Source organism: Neoarius graeffei, chromosome 16 (assembly GCF_027579695.1).
Source record: "Neoarius graeffei isolate fNeoGra1 chromosome 16, fNeoGra1.pri, whole genome shotgun sequence".
Lineage (NCBI taxonomy): Eukaryota > Metazoa > Chordata > Actinopteri > Siluriformes > Ariidae > Neoarius > Neoarius graeffei.
Window position 1 is genome coordinate 58,715,403 of NC_083584.1, and position 27,001 is coordinate 58,742,403.

The following is a 27,001-nucleotide window of genomic DNA, read 5'->3' on the forward strand; positions in this document are numbered from 1 at the left end:
TTGATTAGTTAAAGTTTATAATTTCTGACAAGTTGAAGTATATTTCTGTCATGTTCATATTCATATGGAATTGTTTCTTACAATCCAAAACACATGAGATTTTTATATAGATTTATCAAAATGTGGGATGTTTCCCAACCTTGCCTGTTCTCCATGATGTTGACCTCTCAGAATGATATCAGTATCAAAAATGGGTTTCTCATCTACAGAATCATAGAAATACAAATTTAGTTTACATTTCTATCACATTTAGAACCTGAGGTACACCCGTTTCTAATTTTATGCATAGAAATGCATTATGCTGGAGGTCAGTGACCTCTAGCTGACCCCAGAGATGACCTGTAAGAGTAATATCAGTATCAAAAATGGGCTTCTCATGGTCAGAAACAAGGAAATACACATTAATTTCACATTTCTATCACATTTAGATCCTAAGATACACCCGTCTAGAATTTCATGCATAGAAACTTCAAATTTCAAAAGGTCAATGACCTCTACCTGACCCCTGAAGTTACCCCTAAGAGGAATATCAGTATTATATATGATTTTTTCATGTCCAGTAACATGGAAAAACACATTTATTTTATATTTACATCACATTTAGATGTTAAGATACAGCCTTTTCTAATTTCATGCATAGAAATGTGATATCATGGAGGTCAATGACCTCTAGCTGACCCCAGAGGTCAAACTGAGAATGCCTCCACGTCTCAAATTAAAGCTTATGCCTTCAAGAACAAACCCTGAAAGTTTCATGCTTTTTTCATTTTGTGCACAATTGTTATGCTTAACAGGCCCACTATTTAAGTTAGCATTTTAAATGCTGACTGCAACATTTGCTAAACTTTTACAAAGGTACTTAAAATGTCCGACACACGGACTTTGTAGTTCTAAATCGAGCGTTAGGCCGAGTTCGGATGAAATTACACTATTAAAATGATCACTGAATGATTTGTTTTTCTGAATCTTTACTATTTTGTTGTTCGCTAGAATACCATTTTGCGATTTCACACTTAAGCAAATGTTTGAAAACTCCGGATCTCCTTCCTTCATGGTGGCTGCCATTTTTTTGTGCCGCACGGCGCATGCGCAGAGCTGATTCGACAGGGCTTTCCACAAGCGCCGGCTGCCGGCCATACAGCCGACTACACAATTAAGTCCAGCCGGCTACTTTAATGACGATTGTTTTTGTAGCCCACAGGCTCTAAATATTAATTTTCGATTTTAATAAAATTAAATGTTTATCTAACGGACTGACAATACTGTCAAACTGAACCGCACTCATTTAAGTTGTGATTCGCGCTGTTTGTACCGATAATAACCACAAATTCCCCGCCGACTTCGTTGATCAGGGGAGAGTAACTCATCTGCGGCCCCGACATGCGGTGTGTGTGTGCGCGCGCACTCAGCGGAGGCAGTAGTGTGTCGGGGCCGTCGGAGGGAACAGAAGCAGAGATGACGCTTATTTTGTCTCCGGTAAACCAGTCTTCTCTCGTTCAATTACGTGCTGGCATCAAAAGACACCGTTGGTTGTAAATGAAACCAAACTGAGTGGTTGGAGTGTATTTTCATACACAAATGGAGAAATGTTGGCTGAGTGTGTAATTGTGTCGCCCCACTGCAGACCGTTGTCGTTGTTAATTCATAGCATGCTCAGCTGCGTGAATGTGTCATGCACTGAAAATAAGAGATTTACAAGCCAGGAACGCCTCATGATGCAATACGCAAGAAAAGAGAGAAGATTTACTGCCATTTTACTTTGTATTTGAGTAAAGTGAATAAATAAATGGTCTGTGGAAAATGCATTTAATCCTGGGAACTGCGTGCACAGGAGTTTATTTTGTGTTTACTCCCCCCCGGCTGGCTACTTATTTGTCATGGCTGGCTAGTATGAGCCTTAAGGCCTCTGCATGCTCTTGCGACAAGGCTTTCGCAGATAGCTTTTCACAGACAGTTGTAATTTATCGTTGAGCGGGGAGTAATAGGCGTGCACGATGTTATTCACCGGCACAACGCAAGGGGGCGCGAAGTCGCTAGGAATAGTTGGTGGGTGTGGTTAGAGGAGTGTTTATCCTCCGGTTACTTATAATGACTAGAACTTTTTTTTTATAATGACTAGAACTGGAGTCGTATAGATGTACATACTTCCTCACTTCCTCGATCAACCGCTCTTCGTGCTGCTCCATCTTCGCTCGTGTTTTTAAAAATGCCGGTCGTGAAAACAAAACAAACTGGGAAAGTAGGGAAGCGGAAGTGCGTGTACAGAGGATGTAGAGTGGACCAATCAGAGCCCTCTTGTCTGCGGCGCTGTCTGCGAGGCTTCTGCGGTGGTCACAATTTTTGGGAGGTGCGCGCAGAGCGTCTGCGAAGGTGGGGGGGCTACGCAGACACTGTCTGCGACGCTATCTGCGAGGACTGGGTTGTCAGCATACCGTAAATTGGCCTTTAGTGGAAAGCCCTGGTAATGCGGAAATGTCAAGTTCGATTTTAGATTTACGAACCCGAAAAAAATGTCAAAACCGGCGTTAAAAAAAAAAAAAAAAATTCAACCGCACAAACAGCACTCACCCGGCCGGTGGACCGGAAACAGAACATTTTTTAATAATGGCCTAGCTTCAACTGATATAATTACTGAATGAAAAAAAACACCACTTTCTTGGGGCGGCACAATGGCGGAGTGGTTAGTACTGTCTCCTCACAGCAAGGTCCTGGGTTCGAGCCCAGTGGCCAGCGGGGGCCTTTCTGTGTGGAGTTTGTGTGTTCTCTGCACATCTGCGTGGGTTTCCTCCGGGTGCTCCGGTTTCCCCAACAGTCCAAAGGCATGCAGGGCAGGTTAGACTAATTGGTGGCTCTAAATTGACCGTCGGTGTGAACGGGAGTGTGAATGGTTGTGTCTCTCTATGTCAGGGATGAGAGTTTTCCGCTTTTCAGCGGATTTCCGCTTTTTCTGAGTAAAAAACGAGCTTTTTATATTGTGCCAAATCCGTTGAGAATTTTTGTTTATTAATTTGGGGGGGGGGGGGGGGGGGGTTCCTTCATGCTGTTCAAACTTTATTAACTCCAATGATGTTTACACATTATTTGTAAGTTGCCATCTTTAATCTCGTTGAATGTGATGTAAAATTTGTTATCTACACTGTTATTGGTCAAAACATCGACGTCGAGACCATAATAGCCAATCAGAACAGTTTTTACAAAGACACCCACAGCCGTTTTCTTTTATCAAAACTTACACATGTTCGTGAGCTGCAGATCAAAAATACGCTCCTCTAATCGGCGCGTTTTCTCAGAAGCCGAATACTATTGACAAGCGAGATGAAGCGAAAGTACGTGAAATTGATGCTGGTATAAAAAAAAGTTTAGCAAAGCGAGAGAGGAGTGTGAGAGAGCAGAAGAGAGCCAGGTTAGAGCATGTAAAAACACAGGAGGAGCTGGCTAATGAAAGAAAAAGGAAAAAAGAGAGGACCGATGAGCTTTTGGCTTTGGCCAAGAAGCTGAAGAAGAATTCTAAATGATCAAATGAAAATTTGTTTCAAAAAATAACTGGGAACTGTAAACAAAACTGTAAAAAGTGTAAATAGACGTTTTCCTTTTGAAGAAAACATACAAGTGATGTGGACAATAAGATAAAGACAGTCCCCATAAAATATGCATTTGTTTGATTCAGTACATTGAATATATGATAATTTGAATTATAGCTGACAGTGTTGATAACTGTGTAACTTGAAAGTTTAAATAGACATTGTGAAGAAATCATATACAAGTAATGTGTACATTAGGAAAAGGTCAGTCTCGATAAGATATGAATGGTTTTATTTAATTCAATATATTGAATATATGAATTTGAATTATTAACGGAACTGTAAATAACTATTTTAATGGACATTTTTTTAGAAAAACAAGTGATGTTGACTGAGTAATAACCAGTCCGCATAAAATGTAGATATTATTTTGAATTAATGCAATACACATTAAATTTTGATACGTATTGTTCTGTATAATAGTGTTTTTATTTCAATAAGTATGAAAAAAGGCATCAGGTGTTTTAATTAACTACAGCTCAGATTGCAGGAAATAGGGTGTGTAAGGTCTCATTTTGAAAAAAATTGCCCGGGGGGTGTCCCCCTGGACCCCCCCTTATTACAGATTTTCTGCTTTTTTCATCAGGACCCGCTCTCATCCCTGCTATGTGCAGGGATGAGAATGAAAAATATTTAAAAAGTCTGAAAAAACCAGGGCGGGGCCCATGGCCCAGGGGTTCCAGGGGCTAATGATTTTTGGCTATTTATTTATTTATTTATTTTCTTTATTATTAGACAGGGAGATGATTATTAGACAGGGAGATTCTTTTGTGTAATCTGAGCTGAAGTGGGTTTTGTACTTTGGTTTTTTGGGGCGCGCGCGTGCTCTCTCTGCCATGCCGATCCCGTAGGCTGCACTGACTCAGCTGAAAACTCCGGTCCTCGAGAAAAGAGATAAAAGCCCGCCCACACTGAAAGCTGATTGGCTTATTTTGCTGAGTAACCCAATCAGGATGCTCTTCGTCTGGCATGCGCTACATGAACAAGCACACAGGCAGTGTTGCCAGATTGGGCGGTTTTAAGTGCATTTTGGCGGGTTTGGAACATATTTTGGGCTGGAAAACGTTAGCAGTATCTGGCAACACTGCACAGTCTCCCTCGTGCGCGCGCATTCTAAGATGCAGACCTTAATGTTGCGCGCGCACGCTCAAAAATGATCATTTTGGTCTGAAAAAGTCGGAAATCCGCCGATCGGCGGAAAATTCTCATCCCTGTATGTGATGATCTGGCGACTTGTCCAGGGTGTACCCCGCCTCTCGCCCATAGTCAGCTTGCCTGCGACCCTGTAGAACAGGATAAGCGGCTACAGATAATGGATGGATGGATGGACGGACAGACAAACATCACTTTCTTACCATCACTGGATGTCGCACCTCTTCATTTCCATCACCCACTTCCTTCCCACGCTTCCGTTCTGTATCTTCCACATTTTACAGCAATTTTTCCACTTTACATGCTTTACAGTGTTGGGAATTCATTTATTAATTTACTGACAAACCACAAAATAATACATGTTCATGCAGATTCAATTAAAAAAAAAAAAAAAAATAATAATAATAATAAAAGCCACATGTTGATCGACAAAAAGCTATCAGAAATTTTAGAAAAATAGCAAACATGGCCACAGATTTATATTTGTGTGAAAGCATTACATTTCAAACTCACCTGCAGTCGAGAGAACAGGTGCGTCGAGGTGGGCTCTCCAGCAGAGCAAAAAGAAATGCACCATGCGGTTTCTTAATTAAAATTAATTTTAATATATGTGTACACACACACACACACACATCCATACATTAACTTAAATTCATGTAACATTTGACGTAAGTGGTATGTGTTTCGGAGTCTCTGTATAGCACCTGTCCAGGTGAGAGTCTGGGAGCGATGCCAGTCTGAAACTCCATACAGCCGGGAGGAAGATGATGGAAAAAAAAATTAACCAAAAAAAAAAAAAATTGCAGAGATGCTCTTCTTTGGTAGAGTCTCTCTCTCTCCTTTCGGTGAACGGGCATAAAGCAGACAAGCTCCTCCATCTTTCTGATAAACAGCAAGTTGAAGTTTTGTGCATGTGGATTGTATGAGATTAAAGATATAAATACTGATATGATGCACGTGAGCTGAACTTTTGCCCCTTCTGAGAAAAATGTACAGGACTGCAGCATTAAAATGCACAGGACACTTTGAAATAACTTAGCTCAAACGGACGAGTATTTCCAGCCTGGAAATTTCACAGATTCAGCAAAGGGAAAGAAGGAAACGAGCCCCTTCCCGTCGGCACCCCGATACCTTGTTTTATTTTTGCCTGCCGTCACCGGGTTACATCGGCGTTAGGTGTAACATTGTACTTTGTACTAACATGATAAAAAAGTCTTTAGAAACATGTCTTTAAAGCTACTCGGAACAACAAAACAGTGCAAGAGGTGCAAGCGAGAGTCTCACGCCGCCAGGTGGTGTTCAGAGTGGGGTGCTATAAGAACGGGTTTGTGGAGGAACTTCCTGCAGGATACTGGGCCACTGGTGCTCCTGCCTGGGGACGGAGAGACACAATGAAAATCCAGCACTGGGGACAGTTCACGCAGACACCACCACCACAACTTTTACAGAAATATCTTGTGCTGCGGGTTCAAATCCCAGAACTGCAGGTTGCTACTCAGTAAGAACATCAACTGATGAGTTCTCTTATATCAGAACGCAAGCAATCGAAGGAATAGGACACTTATTATGAATGTTGACTTCAACAAATAATGAACCCTGAAACAAGTCAGTAAAGAGCCGTGTCTCTCCTCCAGGGTTTCCGCAGGCTTGAACAAGTTCAATTTAAGACTTTTTCACTACGTTCAGACTGCAACCTGAAACGACCCATATCCGATATGTTGTGAAATCCGATTTTTTTGTTAGGCCGTTCACATTACCAATTATATGAGACTTGTATGCGATCTCCAATATGAACGGAAAACGACCCAAAAGTGTCCCGCATGCGCAAATTGACACGTAATAAGCACATCTACGTAATACGCAAACAAAAAAAAAAGCACACTCTTCAAGTTTGCAAGTAAAGCATGGAGATGAGGCGAGACCTGGCGATGTGGTTTTTGTGGCGGCGGCGGAACTCGCACAATAATCTGATTAATGTGGGCAGCAGACTAATGAGACCGAAGGTGTCAAATTACTGGAAATTTCCAGAACAATCTTATAATACAGGATGGTTTAAGTTATAAATCAGTTATAGAAACTGTTTTATTTAATCAGGCGAACAGATCAACATCCAGGTCCCTACCAAATCCACCATTAGCTTGATCAATTCTATAAAAGTCTATTTAAATTCTGAAAACTGTACAAATGTTGTTGTTTTCCACCAAAGAGGTGGGATTAGCCAACGCAGAATAGTGACGTTTGTCTCTTGTTGATGACGTGTAGGTCGCATGAATGCGACCTGTCCGGTCAGACTGCAGTCGCATGTGAAAATAACGGATATGCATCGGATTTAGGACCACATATCCAAGCGGCCTGGGTCGCATGTGAAAAAATCGGATCTGTGTCATTCAGATTGTCAATAAATCGGATACAGGTCGCATATGGGCAAAAAAATCGGATATGGGTCGTTTCAGGGTGCAGTCTGAACGTAGTCTTACACTACGTTCAGACTGCGACCTGAAACGACCCATATCCGATTTGTTGTGAAATCCGATTTTTTTGTTAGGCCGTTCACATTACCAATTATATGAGACTTGTATGCGATCTCCAATATGAACAGAAAACGACCCAAAAGTGTCCCGCATGCGCAAATTGACACGTAATAAGCACATCTATGTAATACGTAAACTAAAAAAAAGCGCACTCTTCAAGTTTGCAAGTAAAGCATGGAGATGAGGCGAGACCTGGCGATGTGGTTTTTGTGGCGGCGGCGGAACTCACACAATAATCTGATTAATGTGGGCAGCAGACTAATGAGACCGAAGGTGTCAAATTACTGGAAATTTCCAGAACAATCTTATAATCTTGTAATACAGGATGATTTAACATCCAGGTCCCTACCAAATCCACCATTAGCTTGATCAATTCTATAAAAGTCTATTTAAATTCTGAAAACTGTACAATTGTTGGTGTTTTCCACCAAAGAAGCGGGATTAGCCAACGCAGAATAGTGACGTTTGTCTCTTGTTGATGACGTGTAGGTCGCATGAATGCGACCTGTCCGGTCAGACTGCAGTCGCATGTGAAAATATCGGATATGCATCGGAATTAGGACCACATATCCAAGCGGCCTGGGTCGCATGTGAAAAAATCGGATCTGTGTCGTTCAGATTGTCAATAAATCGGATACAGGTCGCATATGGGCAAAAAAAATCGGATATGAGTCATTTCAGGGTGCAGTCTGAACGTAGTCTTACACTACGTTCAGACTGCGACCTGAAACGACCCATATCCGATTTGTTGTGAAATCCGATTTTTTTGTTAGGCCGTTCACATTACCAATTATATGAGACTTGTATGCGATCTCCAATACGAACGGAAAACGACCCAAGTGTCCCGCATGCGCAAATTGACACGTAATAAGCACATCTATGTAATACGTAAACTAAAAAAAAGCGCACTCTTCAAGTTTGCAAGTAAAGCATGGAGATGAGGCGAGACCTGGCGATGTGGTTTTTGTGGCGGCGGCGGAACTCACACAATAATCTGATTAATGTGGGCAGCAGACTAATGAGACCGAAGGTGTCAAATTACTGGAAATTTCCAGAACAATCTTATAATCTTGTAATACAGGATGATTTAACATCCAGGTCCCTACCAAATCCACCATTAGCTTGATCAATTCTATAAAAGTCTATTTAAATTCTGAAAACTGTACAAATGTTGTTGTTTCCCACCAAAGAGGCGGGATTAGCCAAGGCAGAATAGTGACGTTTGTCTCTTGTTGATGACGTGTAGCTCGCATGAATGCGACCTGTCCGGTCAGACTGCAGTCGCATGTGAAAATAACGGATGTGCATCGGAATTAGGACCACATATCCAAGCGGCCTGGGTCGCATGTGAAAAAATCGGATCTGTGTCGTTCAGATTGTCAATAACAAATCGGATACAGGTCGCATATGGGCAAAAAAAATCGGATATGGGTCGTTTCAGGGTGCAGTCTGAACGTAGCCTTTAAGAACTTTTTAAGACCATAACAGGTTAAATTTAAGACTTATGCCGCACAAAAAAAAAAAAAATTGGGAGAGCCTGAATTACTTTCAAAATAAAATTTATCATCATTCACCAATGAACTCATTACATCCCTAGGGTGCGCGCTTGCATTAATGAGGAACAGAAACATAACGTGAAGTGGAACGTTACAGGATGGTTTAAGTTATAAATCAGTTATAGAAACTGTTTTATTTAATCAGGCTAACAGATCAACATCCAGGTCCCTACCAAATCCACCATTAGCTTGATCAATTCTATAAAAGTCTAGATCATTAGATCATTGACAAACCGACTAAAATGGGGGTGTAGGGTCAGAGAGGGAGAAAGGGATGTTAGGAAAGGGTTTGAAAAAGTTTGAAAACCACTGCATTACGCTAGATCATTAACAAATTGATTAAATGGAGAGAGAGTGAGCACTACATTGCCGCAGCGGAACGTTTGGGCAATGTTAGAATCGGGAAACATGGCCTGAAAAAGCTCCCCAATCTTGTCACTGCTTTTATACGAGTGATGCATTGTCACTGTGTTTAAAATCCACAACGCTTCGGCTTTTAAAGCTGCAGTGGAGCCAAAGACATCCCGCAAATCACTTGAGGATGAGGCGTTCGATTCCGTACGGTTTGCGTGTTGTAACGTTACAGTTCGCACGGAGTTAGCTGATACGCCGTCTCGAGATGTGCTTGGACCTGACAACGGTGAACAAAATTGAGTGATGGCATGCGATTGTTGCAGACTTTTATGGGCAGCCTGGTGCTTCTCCGCTTTCGCGTGCGATTCCGGTGCCTTTACGCCCAGGGTGCTGAGTCTGAGTGTTCTTTTGCACAATGTGCAGTACGCCTCAAACGGATTGTTTGGTACACGTTTTAACCAGTCTACGAAATCATTGCGTTCAAGCCAGCAGTCGTTAAACTTGCATTTGCCCATTTTGCTACAAACCGTGACAATCTCCCTCGCTTCTTTTAGGCTCTACTGTCTAAATGCGCGCGTGCCATGCCCTGTGCATCACCATGCCAACCGGGCTAGACGCCGGATTCCACGGTGTCTCATTTGTAGTTTGCAGCGTAGCCTACTGATACCAAGTAGGCCGAGCCTATATGACTAATTATGAATATCACCAACGCATTTAACAAAAAAAAAAAAGCAAATGGGGCAAATGGACGTAAGGATTTAAGACTTCACAAAATTACATTTAAGACCTACAATGCAAAATATGCTCGTATTTTAGACTTTTTAAGGCCTTAAATTAGGATTTAAGGGCTCCTCGGGGATTTCAAATCACATCCTGCTAAACTGGCATTCTGAAACAGCATTTTGCTTCTTGAAATAGCGTCAAAATCCACCCTATACGTTTCGTAAATACATTTCAGTCAGTAAACAGGAAGTTGATGTGCGACAGACCTGAAAACGGTACAGAACCCCAAGCTGAAGCTCGCTACCAAGTACCAAGCAATTGTGATTTGTAGTTGCTGAGAAAAGCGTTACAAAAGTTTTGTAAATCCACACAATTTGTAAATACATTGTCGGTAAACAGGAAGTCGATGTGCAACAGACCTGAAAACGGTATACGTGGTTTCGAACCCCAAGCTGAAGCTCACTACCAAGTAGTTGTGATTTGTAGTTGCTGAGGAAAAAAAGTGTTACGAAAATTCTGTAAATCTACGCTGTGTGTTTTGCAAATGCATTCAGTCGGTAAACAGGAAGTAGATGTGCGACAGACCTGAAAACAGGATACACGGTATAGAACCCCAAACTGAAGTTTGGTACCAAGTGTCTGATTTGTGGTTGCTGAGAAAAAGGGAGAGTTCCGGACAAAGGTACGCTACCGTTCAAAAGTTTGGGGTCGCTTTGAAATGTGCTTATTTTTGAAAGAAAAGCACTGTTCTTTTTGATGAAGATCACTTTAAACTAATCAGAAATCCACTCTATACATTGCTAATGTGGTAAATGACTATTCTAGCTGCAAATGTGTGGTTTTTGGTGCAATATCTCCATAGGTGTATAGAGGCCCATTTCCAGCAACTCTCACTCCAGTGTTCTAATGGTACAATGTGTTTGCTCATTGCCTCAGAAGGCTAATGGATGATTAGAAAACCCTTGTACAATCATGTTAGCACAGCTGAAAACAGTTGAGCTCTTTAGAGAAGCTATAAAACTGACCTTCCTTTGAGCAGATTGAGTTTCTGGAGCATCACATTTGTGGGGTCGATTAAATGCTCAAAATGGCCAGAAAAATGGCTTGACTAGATTTTCTATTCATTTTACAACTTATGGTGGGAAATAAAAGTGTGACTTTTCATGGAAAACACAAAATTGTCTGGGTGACCCCAAACTTTTGAACGGTAGTGTAAACCAGTATCCCCCCCCCACTTTCGGAATGGAGGTATAATAAAAATAGGAAATACAGCAAGTATACACACCAAAAATGGGTTATTGGTGACTCCAGGTGCTGCCATGTTCTGTCCAAACTGAGCTACAGCAGCTTTTCCTTGACCAAACGCAGCAAAACCTCCACCTACACACACACACACACAGTTTCAACACTACTACCACTACCAAGTTAGCAAAGCGTGTTAGACATGGATGCAAACGGCGCGCCTTTTAGCAGATGCCGCCTTTTTCATGGCTGTCTGGGGGACTTGTGTGAATCGTGCAGATCCGATGAGGTTTTTTTTGGGGGGGGGGGGGGCGCGTTGGAGTGTCTGATTATAATTTCATCAGAGTAAATTCTGTATTAAAATTACTAAATAAGCAAATGCCGTTACAGTCCATGAAACACAGGAAGTATAAGTACGAGAAGAAAACAGTAAATCAGAAAGCTGCGCACGTAAAGCCAGTTGGCTGCGCGCCATTACCTGCTGCTGGCTGCATCTCACTGCACGCGCAAGGATTTCCATCAGTCCAACGCAAGTTACGTAACTGGCTTTACGTGCGCAGCTTTCTGATTTACTGTTTTCTTCTCATACTTATACTTCCTATGTTTCATGGACTGTAACGGCATTTGCTTATTTAGTAATTTTAATACAGAATTTACTCTGATGAAATTATAATCAGACACTCCAATGCCCCCCCCCCCCAAAAAAAAAACCTCATCGGATCTGCACGATTCACACAAGTCCCCCAGACAGCCGTGAAAAAGGCGACATCCGCTAAAAGGCACACCATTTGCATCCATGGTTAGATCAGATCCCTCGTCACTACCATTAGGTTGCTGAGTGTAGGGCTGCTGCTGAGGGAAGCCCTGCCCAGGGAAGGCTTGCTGGAAGTTTCCACTGAAGCTTGTGGGGAGGTTGTAGGCAGCCGCATTACTAAAGCCAGCTGGCATGCTCATAGAGCCGGGACCAAACGAGGCTGTGACAGCAGAGGAGAGGAGATCACATCACATCACATCACAACACACACACACACACACTCTCTCCTGGAGACGTACACTACAGCTGATCAATTGATAATACAAGACCAAGTCTTTTTTTTTTTTAAATATCACACTGGATGTGATACAGAATGTGGGGAATTTATTTATTCATTTATTAACGGACTTGACTACATTCAGTTCGGCTGAATCCCAAATGACTTCCTGTTCATTACTTACACACACTACCCATGATATAACCATGTGTGGGGAATTTTTTTTCTTTAAAAAAAAAAAAAAAAAGGGTGCTCACCTTTTACAGTCTAATAGTTAAAGTGCATATTCTGGACCAATTTCGTTTTTTTTTTAATATGAAAAGTATGTCCCTTTACACACACATCCAGAAGGGTAATTTTGCACAAGGCCATCTGAATAACAAAACACGTCTGGAAAATTCGTGACGTCACCTGCGGAAGCGCCAGCAGGCTGCGCAAGCCCGCACGGTTTCAGTGCACAGCCTGTATAGACCAAGTTTAGCAGCCAGCGATTTTGCATTGAAATATGGAATTGTCGTCTGAGCGCAATGCCACTTCACCTTTGGATGAAGAATATAATGAGAATCGGGGCTTCATCTGTTTGGATTTGATGATTCAAGTAGTGAAGACGACGGAGACGACACCGGGATGTAAATACTACGGTTGTTTTCTCATAAACAAACCAGCGCTGGCGTAGGATTCAGAGGGAGGCGTCCCGCACGCGACGTCATGAAAATCAATGTTTGCTGGGAAATCCAAATGCCAAGTTTTTTCAGAGGCGGACCAATTCGCCTCAAATGGCTCGATTTCAACTGAATTTTTCTGGTATTGCGCAAATTGTGCAGAATGTGACGGATATTTGACCAAAGTTTAATATAAAATTGGAGAAATACATTGATCTCGCTCCTGAATTTACCCGTGATATGCACTTTAATGTTTTAACTTTACAGTCCAGTCCTAATAACTGGATGCACGACACACACCAAACAGCTCACTCATTTTTACTAAGGCCTGACTGATAAGTTTTTGTTGGCACCCATACAGATACCATGTGTGACATTTGATAACTGATGGCGTTGGCCGAGACCCACCCTGAAGAAACCCCAAAAGACAGTCATCATTCAAACAGGAATCCGCACACAACGGAATTACTTTAATTCGGCCTCCAGACAGAACTATTCATCTGGAAACGGGCACATTCATTTGTGATGCGTTTTCAAGGTCGAGCCTGCTTAATTAAAAACGTTTCATCCATCTTCACTCAAACATAGCATTTACGCAATGTTCATATCACACACACTTTTAACAGTTCCTCAATAAATAAATCAGTTTAAAATAAAAATACTCCTGCATATGCGTCATTAATTTAAGCTGAATATTTCTAAATAGCTGGACGCTCTCTGGTGGACGACGCACATTACAGTTACGGGACCCATCCTCGGTTTAGCGGTTTCTTTTTTAATTCTCAATTATTGGCCGTTACTAACAACAACACCGATTTACCAGCAATTAATTCATATCGGCACACCATTTTATCAGTCGGGCCCTTGTTTTCCTCCCCATTTCCATGTTCCGCTGCATCAGCACACCAGAGGCTGGTCCTCCAGACAGGTTAATCCCAGTCCTACACACCAGTAGAGTGATTAACGTGGGAAAGGCTCGTCTCGAGTCTGTGGAAAAGCAGCCCACACGCCTGTCTGATTACAGCTCAGTGGATATTCTGTAGTACGAAGGAGTCTGTTTTCGCTAGGCTAGATCAGACTGCTTTTTTGATATTTATTTTTTAACTGTTGATTTAGATTTTCAAAAACAAGGGGGAAAAAAAAAGAAAAATCAAAACGTCTGTTGGCTACATGTGGAAAATCCCCACAAAAATGTAAATGCGAGGCGATCTGAGAAAACCCATCAGAGGTCACGGTGACCAATTTCTGAAAATGCATGAATGAATTTGACCAAAATTGAGGGTTTTTTTGTTTGTTTTTTTCTAAATTTAGGCTGCTGTCTAAACTTCGTCATTGGCTTTCTGTTTATGAAGCTTATGCCTGGAGAGCTAGTTTAACCCAAAAAGGGGAGAAAAAAAAAGTGATAAATGTAAATCAGTCTGCTTAAAACCTCACGAGTTTTATTTATTTATTTTTACAATTTCACCAAGTTTTTGGAGTTACACGATTTGAAAAAACTGGACACAACCGCGCGATCAGTTCCCAGCCAGCCATGACACTCCTGAGCGCCACATCATCAACAGAGCACAGCGTTTACACACTGTACAGGAGTCAGCAGGGAAAGACTTCAACAAGAGCGCTCCGAGAGCACAATATCCCCTGCTGGCAACTCGGCCATAACTCTGGTAAAATGTGACTGAATTGAACGAAATTACAATATGCGTATTAGCGACATATAACAAAGAATCCTGTCAGGTTTTGTGAGATTCCTCCAAAAACTGTGAGAGGAGTTGATTTCAGAAGGTGAGCATCTTTCCCGGGACGGACAGACATCGCCACGACATAATCCTCCTTCGGGCCTTTCAGCCAGTGGGGGATAAAAATCGTGAGGGAAGTTGATTTCAGAAAGCAAGCACACCTTGATGAAATCGCCAAAGTACAAGTTTGTTAATAATCGAGGGCATAACTCTGGGAAAATTCACCCAAATTAAACGAAATTTCAATCTGCGTATAACTGTCATATAACAAAGCCTTCTGCCAAGTTTGGTGAAATTCCTCCACAGATTGTGAGCGGAGTTGATTTCAGAAGAACCTACACCCTCATGAAATTGTCCAAGTTATTTAATCAAGGGTCAAAACTCTGGGAAAATTTTCACAAACGAAATTAAATCGCGATATGCGTATTACCGTCATATAACAAGGCCTTCTGCCAAGCTTCGAGAAATTCGTCCAAAAATTGTGAGAGGAGTCGAGGTCGAAGGAAAACACACCTTCATGAAATTGTCAAAGTACAAGGTTGTCAATCAAGGGCTGGAACTCTGGGAAAATGCGACCGAATTGAACAAAATAATCATACAACAATGCCTTTTGCCAAGTTTCAAGAAATTCATCCAAAATTTGAGAGAGGAGTACGGTGGTATAGTGGTTAGCGCTGTCGCCTCACAGCAAGTAGGTCCGGGTTCGAGCCCCGTGGCCGGCGAGGGCCTTTCTGTGCGGAGTTTGCATGTTCTCCCCGTGTCCGCGTGGGTTTCCTCCGGGTGCTCCGGTTTCCCCCACAGTCCAAAGACATGCAGGTTAGGTTAACTGGTGACTCTAAATTGAGCGTAGGTGTGAATGTGAGTGTGAATGGTTGTCTGTGTCTATGTGTCAGCCCTGTGATGACCTGGCGACTTGTCCAGGGTGTACCCCGCCTTTCGCCCGTAGTCAGCTGGGATAGGCTCCAGCTTGCCTGCGACCCTGTAGGACAGGATAAAGCGGCTAGAGATAATGAGATGAGATGAGTTGATTTCAGAAGGAAAACACTCTTTCATGAAATTGTCAAAGTATAATTTTGTTAATCAAGGGCTGTAACTCTGGAAAAATGTGCCCCAATTTAATGAAATTGGAATAGGCGTATTACCGACATATAACAAAGAATCCTGTCAAGTTTGGTGAAATTCCTTCAAAATTGTAAGAGGAGTTGATTTCAGAAGGGGAGTACCCTTCCCGGGACGGACGGACATCGCCACGACATAATCCCCCTTCGGGCCTTTCAGCCAGCGGGGTATAAAAACACGAGAACAACCAAATAAAACACACATTACTACTCATAAATTTTACCAGCTTACTCAGGATGACTGAATTAAATCAACCGTTAGACTGAAGTTAGCGCGAACAGTCGAGTCAAGTGATGATCATCCTGACAAAATCATCTCACTGCAAATTCAAAATTCACCATTTTGAGAGTAAAAATTTGTACCCCCTCCCAGCTGGCTGTGTTATAAATGTATTAGTAGGCGGGGCATCTTTCATTCAGTCCAGCTGGAGTTCAGTCTGCGTCTCGTTTCACTTTCGGGAGTAAACGGGACTTAAAATACTGGAACATGACTTGTGATTGATGTTCATGCAGAAGAGAAACAGACACTGCAGAAAAAACGTGAGGAGGCTTTCCCAGGTTTCCACACATTAAAAACAGTAACCTATAGCAGTGGCTTTGCTTCCGTTTCTAATGACAGTACATTTAAACTCCGTTGCAGATTCATGGATTGCAGATTGCGTGGTTCAGAAAATTCTGCAATTACTCTGGAGTTGCTGATATGCTAAGGATTGCTGTGTGTATTAGTGAGGTCAGAGCTGAACACACACACACACACGCACACAGACAGAGAGTGGGATGCATTATTATACAGAAGCATGAAAAAGACAAAACATGGAGCCAAAACAGGCCAAAAAATAAATAAAAAGAAAACAATCAGGAGCACAGCATTCAGGATGCAGACTGGGAAGGAGGAAGACCATACCAAAATAAGCTGCAGGGGAGCCTGGGGCCTGAAAAACTCCTGAGAGATCTGTACCACACGGCAAAAACACAGATCCACCTGACTCTGCATTGAACACCAGCACACAGTCCGTCCCTGTGAATAAACTGGGATTTGTCTTGCAGGCATCAGAGCTGCTTTTATAGAAAGTTTAAAAGAAATAAAATAAAAAAAACCCACCCCCTTTCTGAACAATCAGCCTGGCACACACTCGTGCAATATGATGCACTTACTAGAGCTGGGTGATATGGCCTTAAAAAAAAAAAAAAAAAATCGTCTTTTTTTTCACAAAAAATCTGATTTTAATTTATTTTTCCCCCCCTACTAAAAATCAAACTACAGATGACAAATGGTTCAAAACAAGTTTTACCTTTATTCTGTTTTCATTTACATTTCCCCTTTGGGGTTAAAGTGCAACCAGAAACCAAAAAACAAGCTTGTAGAGGAGATAACCTCGCGATCGCATCTGTGATTGCTTCCACCGCGCCCCATTCTTATCATCAGGCGCACAGTTCGGAAACGTGTCCGGGGCGGCTGCTTGCTTTACTGTGGATGGTGCGCTTATGCTGCGGCTGTGTTCATCCCGCTGGGAGCAGCGTTTCTCCCGCTCCGCTGCGTGCTTCTGTTTAAGGGGTTGGAATAAATTCGTCGTGCTGCTTCCTTTGGAAGCAACCGTTTTCAAACACGCCTTACAACGAGGACTTGTTTGGTCTGCGTCCGACGCAGCAAAACCGAACCAATTCCAGATCACGGAGGAAGTTATTCCTTTCTTGGGCACAAGTTGCGGCTTTCCCCTAATCGCTGCCATGCTGTTTGTGTGCGTCTGTGGCAAGTGCACGGGAGGAGGGCGATGGTGTCGGTGCCCGATCTGTCCCTGGTGCCCGATCTGTTCTGCATATGCGCAGACGGGAGCATTGGTGGCGGAAGTTAAAACTGAGAGAAAACCGATTTTCATAAAAACGCATTGTTCTTAACCAGGGGTGGGCAATTATTTTTTCCATGGGGCCACATGAGAAGCAGAAAATTTTGTGGAGGGCCGGACCAAAAGGCTGAACTAAATTCTGCATAATATTAATTGTATTTCTTTATATAAAGCAGTAAATAACATTGTTTTTACAAGCTGCTAAGACTGGTAAGAGTCTGGAAAAAACGAGGTTGCCTTACAAAAAATGTAATTTATTCAATCAAATTTCCCAAAACAATGGTTAACAAAACGTGAACGTTTGTACCATTTTTTTTTCAGTCACATTCACCCCAAAACATAATAAAGACATCATAATATTGTCTTTCTACTCCAAATATCAAGCAAGATACATCAGATTATAATAAATGATGCCCACATTTGTAGTCTAATCACCTCATTTGGTGTTTTTCGGATCTGCTCTCCGCAAACTAAACGCACGGCTTTATCTCTGACTTCAGTAAATAAATACTTAGCAGTCCATGTTTTGTTGAAAGCCCTGCATTCGGCATCTACCTTTCTTCTTTTTGCGGACATTTTGGGGACTAAAGTCTTCTTGTGACCTGCTCGCAACAACGTCGATTCGGTGTAGGTATCAGATCTATAGATCGGCTCGGGCGCCTGCTGGTGACGTCACACTATGTGATTGGGTGAACCGTTTGAAGGATGACGTACAAGTTTGTGGTTGGTCTGGACAAATTACGGAAGTAATCATCGCAGGATTAGGTTTTGTGGGATTTCATGTTATGTTCATGTTGCGCGCATTGTGTTTTTGTTGAACACAACTTCAAAATAAAAGCAATGCACGTTCAGAAAAGAAAAAAAAAAAAGAAGAAACCGGTTGTACGAATCGCTATTCAGTCCATGCATGAGGTAAAATTAGAAAATATGTTTATTTCGTAATTTCTAATTAACCTTACGCGGGCCGGTCAGAATGAACCAAAGGGCCGGATGCGGCCAGCGGGCCGTAAAATGCCCAGGTCTGTTCTTAACTGTAAATTCAAATTAATCAATAAAATCGATTTATCACCCAGCTCTAGCACTTACTAACATTAAACAGCCTTAAAGCCAAAAGTATAGATTGCGTTTTGTAAGAAAACTCTTTGTATATCGACATGTGTGACCCAGTCCAGGCTCCTGCGATGCCTTCTGGTGGCCTGAATAACTGAGAACACCCAGAGCTACTGTTGTCCTACTTAAGCTATGGGTACACTCTCTGGTTGTGATCATATTCTGAGAAACAAAACACTCAGTCTTTCCTTGAGTAAGAGTAAATCCCATCCCATCCCGGACCTTTACCTGCTGCTGGCCTCCCGTTGGCCTGAAAGGGATTTGACGGTGGAGCAGTTTGTGGTATTCCAGATGATACAAAGGGATTCGTTGATGGTCCTGACAGACAGAAGGAAAAAAAGAAAAAAAAAGTTCTATTAGCCAAACATCAAGGACATTGACGATCATTTAAAACACCTTGTACACATGCATTCCAAGATCTTCCAGCAAAGTGACGCATTTGGAAACATCATACTTTATTTTCTTCATTTCATCCCTCCCTCGTCCCATCCGGATCAGCTGAATTCGACGGCGGAGCCTTCCGTTACCCAATAACCCCGCATCCTGACCATTTCTCATCAAAGGACTACCAAATGCAATCTCGACAGTCGTGTCTGGGGGTTCTTCCAGGCCTCGTAGCTGAACCGTCAGGTAGACCCCATGGCTCCAAACAAAAGGTTCCTTGTACTTTATTAGGAACACCCATACATCCTGCTGTTTTATGCAGTTCTGTAAATCAGCCGATCCCTTGACAGCAGCACAGTGCATAAGATCAAATCAAGATTTAAGGGTCACACATCAGAACGGGAAAAATTGTCAGGGACTCAGATTGTTGGCGCGCCCGCGTCTAAGACGCGCTATTTCGAATAATGAACGCATTGTCGAGAGGGGCAGGGGCCAATATAGACGCGAGCATTTTATACCCTATTTGGAACGTTTTGTGGCGTATTACAGACCCTCCAGGATTTCGTGATGTTGCGATTTGCAACTTCAACGCAAATTCAACCAATCCCCGCGAATTCAGGGCAGTGTTGCAATTATATCCAATCACCGCAACTTTCCCGCAAATTTGACCAATCGTTGGCGTCGTCTTGAGGTGACGTCGACAAACTACCTTCCGCCTTACTTCCAGTGTTGCCAGATTGGGCGGTTTCCCGCTCAGTTGGGGGGTTTCAAGTGCATTTTGGCGGGTTTTGAACATATTTTGGGCTGGAAAACGTCAGCAGTATCTGGCAACACTGCTTACTTCCGTGTTTCCGTTCAAGAGAAGCAGCATGTGCGAGTCAGTGTTCATGTAGGCTTAAACTCTGTTACTGAAAGTGTGTTATGTTTACAGTGAAGGACTGTGCGCACTTTATTTTTTTTTTTACTTAATACAAGAAATTAATGGATGCCAACGTTTTTGCCAAAATGGTATTTTATTTTCCATTGTTTAGGCAGCTTCAGCATCATACTGTGAGATTCTGTTCAAATTGTTTTTTTCTTCTATGAAGCCTGAGCCATTTATTTTATTAGTTTATAATTACTGTTTAATTTAGTCTTCAGGAGAGACTGCCTGCACACAGTACTAGTATTAATAGTTTTTTTTCTTACATGAAAGCTGAGGCATTTATATTATATTTGAAGGTAACTTCATGTTGTGCTGTGAGGTTCTCTGCACTTTAACTTTTGAACCAACAGGTGCATTTGGATAAGTAAAGCCTATTTTTCTGCATTTTTGTAGTCCTGCTAATCTTTTATATTGGTAAAGTTGTTTATAGGACCATTTCTCAGTGTCTTTTTTTTAATCAATAGTTTTTCAGTACATTCACCTGAAAAAACTGATACCCAAGGTAATTAGTCATACTAGATTTACAACAACAACTACTGCAACATCAACTACAACAGCAACCACTACTACTACCACTGGTGACTACTACTACTACTACTATAGGCCTACACCAAACTGAAAACAAGTTAATAAAATAAATTATAATTTACAAGGAGGAGATAATATAGATGTGATATATAGTGGCCTGTGGTTGAATTCCAAAATATTGCCACTGATTAAACAATCTCTCAATTTGGTTGAAGCATTGATTTTTGTCATCTACATTGCTTCATATGGCTTCTAATACCAAAAAAAAAACAGAATTGAGAAGAAAAAAACAGCCTCTGGGCTGCCCCAGCTGTTCATTGGGCCCGCTTCGCTCACTAGGTTCACTTCAACTGAAGGATAATCACTGGGCCCCCATTGTAGAAATGGGCCCCTGTTTTTTCCCAGGAGGGGCTGACCTGCAAAACAATCTGAGTCTCTGAATTGTGATCTCAAAGTGTGACTTTCTTTCACTGTGGCATGGGTGTTGGTTTGAGCCAGATGGACTGGTTTGAGTATTTCGGAAACTGCTGATCATCTGGGGTTTTCACACACAAACAGTAGTCTCTAGAGCTTGCACAGAATGGTGCGGAAAACAAAAAACATTGAGTGAGCGAGTGACAGTTCCGTGGGTGGAAACAAACGCCTTGTTGATAAGAGAGCTCAGAGGAAAATGGACAGATTGGGTCGAGCTGCCAGGAAGGATATACAGGGGCAAAGACAGGTTTTTAATTTGGGCACCATGGCGAGCATAGCGAGCCCAAAAAGTTTTTTTTTTTTTTTACTATTTTTGCGCGTAGCGTGCTGAAAATTTTTGACGCATCATTTTTAGTAATTTTTTTAACCAATTATAAATATATCGAGCAATAAAAATAATAGAAATGACAATCATGTGCAAGTATAAAGTAGTGCTGTATCTAAAAAGTCAAAAGTTTTCTCCAACATTCTGAATAAATAAAAAAGATAAAAATAGTTCATGAATTTTTTATCTGCATGAAAAATAGGAAACAATATGTAATATCAATCTATTTGCACAAGAGTACGGGCAGCAGAGAACTTTAAAATCTCAAACAGTGAAACAATAATGATCTAGAACTATCAAAATATCAAAAATATGACATATATGTATCTGTCTAAATTAAGCTATTGATACATATCGAAAAAGCTAGAATGGGTCAATTCAACAATATATCAATTAAAATATCAATATATAATATAACCACATAAAATAGTTTGTAGTATGTCTTTACATATATTAATAATAGGTCCAGTAGTATAATTAGTATAACAGTCATTCAACAACACAATTAAAGTTATTACTCTTAGAATTAAATCATTTTCTACAGAGAAATGTGTGTGCAAGATATTTTCTAGCAACAAATACATTCCGTAAAACTTATTTATAAACCTCCCCATTCCCCCGCCTGTAGACTTAACGCCATCGACTGGGCGTTTCCATGAATATATGAACTGCTGTTCTTATTATGTGATTTACCAGTTGTCTTCGGTCTACCACGACCCGGCATGACGACCGCTTGTCAATCTATACCATCAGCAGCATCACAGACCGACAGCCGCGTGTTCTCATGAATCGTTGAGAATTTCACAACATAAACAAAGGAAGTATATTTTACGACATTCAGACGTCAGAGACTCGGACACGGTTTACGCTAATCGCTAGACGCATTTCATGTTATGAAGCGACTGAACAACAAATTGAAATATATATATGCCAAAAAATTACATTTAACAATAATTTAAAAATATTTTGGGTTCTCCACCCTGATGAAACAGGATTTTTTCTTCTAATTTGGGCGATTTTCGTATGTTCTATTTTGGGCCTTTTGACAAGCCCGTAATTGCCCATGATATAGTAACTCTCAATCAATCAAATCACTCTTTACAACCGTGGTGAGCAGAAAAGCATCTCAGCATGCAACAGCAGAACACCACATTGGGTTCCAGTCCTGCAGCCAAGAACAGGGATCTTAGAATCAGGAATGAGTTCCTATTAAAGGGGATGGGGAGTGTACATGCTGAAGGTCATTCCTGCTGGTTGATGTCCCTGGATCTGCTTGATGGCTATTTTCACATCATCTTGGTCAAGAACACTGGTGCTGAAGGCTCGTCTTCTCTTGCGCGTCGCAGACGTTTTCAAGATGCATGCGAGTGGCCTTGACTCCCTTGATGGATAAAGGCTACTGCGTACTGCCATGTGGGTAACCATCTTCGATACATGTACACTGACGAAAGATCAGTGCAGCACTGGTGAATTTAGAAAACCTGCCATATAATCAGCGTGAAGCTCGATTCATGAAGAATGCTGGACATACTTATCCCAATGTGAGGCAGATACGATTGCCAATCATCCTGTGCCTGTGGGTTTGGCCCCTTGGAACGAATCAAGCATGGAATGACCAAGCAGCCAAGAAAACGTTTCTGAACACAAAGCCTTGAGGATGCCCTTCGGTGGAAGCTGTTCCAAGAACAGTGTCGATGAAGCGCACTTCAGCTGGTGCTTTACCCGATTCCAAGTCTTCATCTTCACTCCAAGTGTACAGCAGCCATTGTGGATGGCATCTCTCAGAAATGTTCTACAATCTTTCTGAAAGGGATGAGATTCCTCCAAGCCTGGTTTTGGGATCAGATGGTATAACACGATACCACACAGACCAACTGTTCATCTGTCGCTCAAGACAGACAACAGGAGAGCCTTTGTGTCCTACAGGATGATGGACACCACCACCATGTCTTTGTGGTGGACTAGTCGCCCCGCCTCTCTAATAGCAACACAGTACAAGAACTTTCCCCTTCTCATGGGCATTACTCAAGAGTTAGTGCACTTTCTCCAGGTTCTACAGGGATAACATGACCCCAGTAACCGGAGTGCACTGGTCATATATGAACACCTGTCCAGGTAGACCCAAGGTGTATGGGGTGGATCATGATATTGTGACACGTTATCCTGATGATTCTCACCACCTCTGTTGGTTGGAAGGGGTGAAACACAGTCTCAAACTGGTTCCATGAACCGCCTCGTCAATATGAACCAGCACTAACCTGGCAAGAACATTCCAGGTTAAGACGGCTCTCGGGTTAGGGTTCGTATTTACTGCAAGTACTGCAAATAAATCTGCCCTGGTGGTTCGCATAACTTGATACAATTTGCATCATAGGTTTATAAAACAATAGTATTCAGTAGGGCTGGGAATCGATCCAGATTTCCTGGATCGATTCGATTCCGATTCATAAGGTCACGATCCAATTCGATATCGATCTACTTAGATATTGCCGGATTGTCACTTTAAAGTAAAAACTGTCCCTATTGACAGGAACAGCCCCATATGTATTTGTGCATGTATCTGTGTATGTGTAAGAGGGACACACAGAGAGAAGAGTCAAGGATTTATTTTGGAATGAAAAAAAATCCAAGTTTTATTTGAATTCTAAATCAAAACCATGACATTCGGTGGCCCTCTTTTGGTTGAATAACATACCCATGGCAGGGTTTCTGACCACAAAGAAAAAAAAGCACCTCAGGGGCGTAGGTCTTTACTAATAAATATTCCGACACCCTCGGTTATGCTCAAGGCACGCTGAGAATTTGAAGGAAATTTAACACCAAATGCCTTCTCCAGTGCAGTTTGATTCGCCGCAGGTTTAGCTGAAACTGTGTCGGCGTGGTGCCTGGATAAGCGGTTGCGGAGATTGGTTGTATTGCCACTATATTTTACTTCTATGTGGCACAGTTTGCACACTGCTTTTGTTCTGTCGACTTCGTCTCTGTCCTCGTAACGTTTGAATCCAAAGTAATGCCATACATCAGCTTTCAGGCCAGGCGGTGATTTTAGCTGTGCAGCTTCAGCCATCTTGCGTTCTTAAGTTTCGGTTTCGTTTGCCGGCACCCGCTTTTTATAGCGGTCCTCGCGCGGTCAAGAAAATAGTGCCTATAGAGGATTTCGACGTGACGTGACGCCCCGGTGTCCGCCATTTTGAAGGTCAAGCTAGCTAATGTCAACAACAGTAACTGGTATGTTACTGTAGCAATGTTTACGTTCAGTCATTTGGATGACCGTTAAAACCTTTCAGTCTCAAGTTTTTCCTTTACTGGATTTACTAGTTTACTGAGCTAGCGCGCTCGCTCCCAGCCTGCCCAAGCATGCTAGCTCAGTAAACTAGTAAATCCAGTAAAGGAAAAACTTGAGACTGAAAGGTTTTAACGGTCATCCAGATGACTGAACGTAAACATTGCTACAGTAACATACCAGCTATGATATTGTTGACATTAGCTAGTGCTAACAGCTAGCTGCTAGTGCACTGCTACAACACAGACACCGACCCTAATAATACAGTTCTTGGTCATTGCCTGGTAACAGCAAATTTATAACGGGCCATGTCTCAACAGACTAAGAAGTTATTTCAATGACATTTAATAACATTTTGTTTATCCTGAGGACCGAAAGTAAATGAAAATGTGAACAAACCTTAGCTGTAATCAGATGGCGACCACCGGCTCCAGGGACGACCCGCTGATGTAGGCATGTTACCCAGCCTGACACAAAATATCTGTAGGCATCCAAACTCTTATACGCTTTCAGATCAATACCTGTGTATGGCGATGGGTTTTTAACGACATAGGTATACAGATCATGTGGGCCGAAGTCAGGTAAAGACGAGGGCTTCGTGTACTTCCGTACGTCAGTGAACAATCCTGGTGGAAGCAGGTAAACGTCGTTCTCTAAGCCTGCTAACCTCAATTGTTGCAAATACCTCTCCCTCTGCTCGCCCTGTAAATGCCCTACGTCGCTGGATAGTGAAGGTGTTTTCTGCATCTCGCTCCTTTTTCTTTTATGTTTTTTCCCTGGTATTTCCCACACGCCTGACTGCAGGTCAGGAAGATCACCCGCGCTGCAAAGCCAGAAAAAGATAGCCTGGTAACGTGTACGGATCACGTACACCAGCATCACTGATTTTCTGGTGATATCACTTCTTACTCGCGTCATCTAGGCCGGATAAAATACTCGACAATGAGACTTCGTCATGATCAACAGTGTATCGCTACCGGTAGTCGCCATATTTGTGACCGTCAAAATGGCGCCGGCTACTTGTTGACATGGCAACGGTCACGTGGGTCGAAAACCTCTATAGCCACCTGGAAGAGATCGAGCCACACATTTTTGAATCGACCTCGTATTTTTTGAACGTGAATCGATATCGGATCGTGGATCGATCTTTTGAACCCAGCCCTGGTATTCAGATCATTTCACCAAACTGATATAAACGAACAAAGTCATGATACTGAAATGGAAGAGATGCGAGAAAATTTGAATACGGAAGCACACAAATCGTTTTAGAGCCGTTAAAATCCTCACTCCTGACACGTTGTAGTGTTTACCTCCGAAACCCTGGGGCAGCGCTGCCTGCTGGGGCTGTGGTGCAGATCCTCCAGGAGGAACTCCAAAGACAGACCTAAAGTGGGGGGGAGAGAGAGAGAGAGAGAGAGAGAGAGAGAGAGAGAGATACAAGATGAGGAACACCAGCATTTAGAATGTGTAGCGTGTCTGGGTATCCTGGGCGTTCATGTCAAACAGCAGAAGAAGGAAAACTGATCTCAATCTCAAACGTGACTGGTCTTTAGAGCCAGACGAGCTGGTTCAGAAACTGCTGACCTTCTGGGATTTACACACAACAGTCTCAAGGATTTACACAGAACGGGGTGAAGTTCTGTGGGTGGAAACAGTTTGATGAGGAGGCTGGTTCAAGCTGACAGGAAGCCTACGGTAACTCAATTATAAGCACTCTTTGCAACCGGGTTGAGCAGAAAAGCATTTCAGAACACAACGTGCGAATAGGAGCCTCGAGGTGGAAGGCCTACCTCATATCAGGGATGCTCAGAGCTGTGTTACAGTCGAGTCACTAAACCTTGAGTCCAGTCTCGAGTCCTCAGTGTTCAAGTCTGAGTCAAGTCATTCAAGAAAATTTCGAGTCGAGTCCACTATTGATCCGAGTCGAGTCCAAGACTCCAACTGCACCATGTGACGGTGTTTGATTCAGCGCCATTAACATTAGTTTGTTCCTGAACATGCCAGTGAATGTGCTTCTCTTTATCAGGGAGTGTGACGTATTCGGTCAGAGATGGCTGGGAGACGGATGCAAGTCCAGAAGGTGTGTTTATTAAAACAAGTGAAGACAGTAAACAATCCAGAACGGCGGGCAAAATCGCAAAACAGGCGACAGGCCGAGCGAGGCACAAACAGGCTATCGTAGACTCTGCAGAATCAAAGACGAGAAACAGGAAATCAGGGATCAGGAAACCAAATAAGGAAATAAGGCTCGGTAACGTGTCAGCAACACAACTCAATACTTCGCAAAGTACATGTTTTTTCACAGTTTTTATATCGGCATGCTGTTTGCGCCTTAATCCTGTGCAGGTGCGAGTCGTTTACAGCTTGTGCGCGCAGGCTGTCCGGAGCGTCTATCTGATGCACGTGCCATGGCCCGCAGGTGTGACACTCTTGTACCAAATA

At 42.3% G+C, this 27,001-nt stretch overlaps 1 protein-coding gene across 5 annotated transcripts in view; it reads right to left on the reverse strand.

Annotated features, from left to right (window-relative positions):
• Positions 1 to 5,314: 5,314 nt before the first annotated feature.
• Positions 5,315 to 27,001, reverse strand: part of agfg1a (ArfGAP with FG repeats 1a) — a 136,674-nt gene continuing 114,987 nt past the window's right edge. For 4 of the 5 annotated variants that reach the window (XM_060943259.1, XM_060943258.1, XM_060943262.1 and 1 more), the window contains 5 exons: positions 25,870 to 25,943; positions 18,869 to 18,958; positions 11,964 to 12,113; positions 11,183 to 11,277; positions 5,315 to 6,105 (listed from right to left, as the gene is read on the reverse strand). In XM_060943259.1, coding sequence (XP_060799242.1) covers positions 6,046 to 6,105; positions 11,183 to 11,277; positions 11,964 to 12,113; positions 18,869 to 18,958; positions 25,870 to 25,943 — 469 coding nt within the window. In that variant the 3' untranslated portion in view covers positions 5,315 to 6,045. Of the gene's footprint in view, positions 6,106 to 10,316; positions 10,387 to 11,182; positions 11,278 to 11,963; positions 12,114 to 18,868; positions 18,959 to 25,869; positions 25,944 to 27,001 lie in introns of all 5 variants that reach the window. The other variant, XM_060943260.1, reaches the window with a different exon arrangement.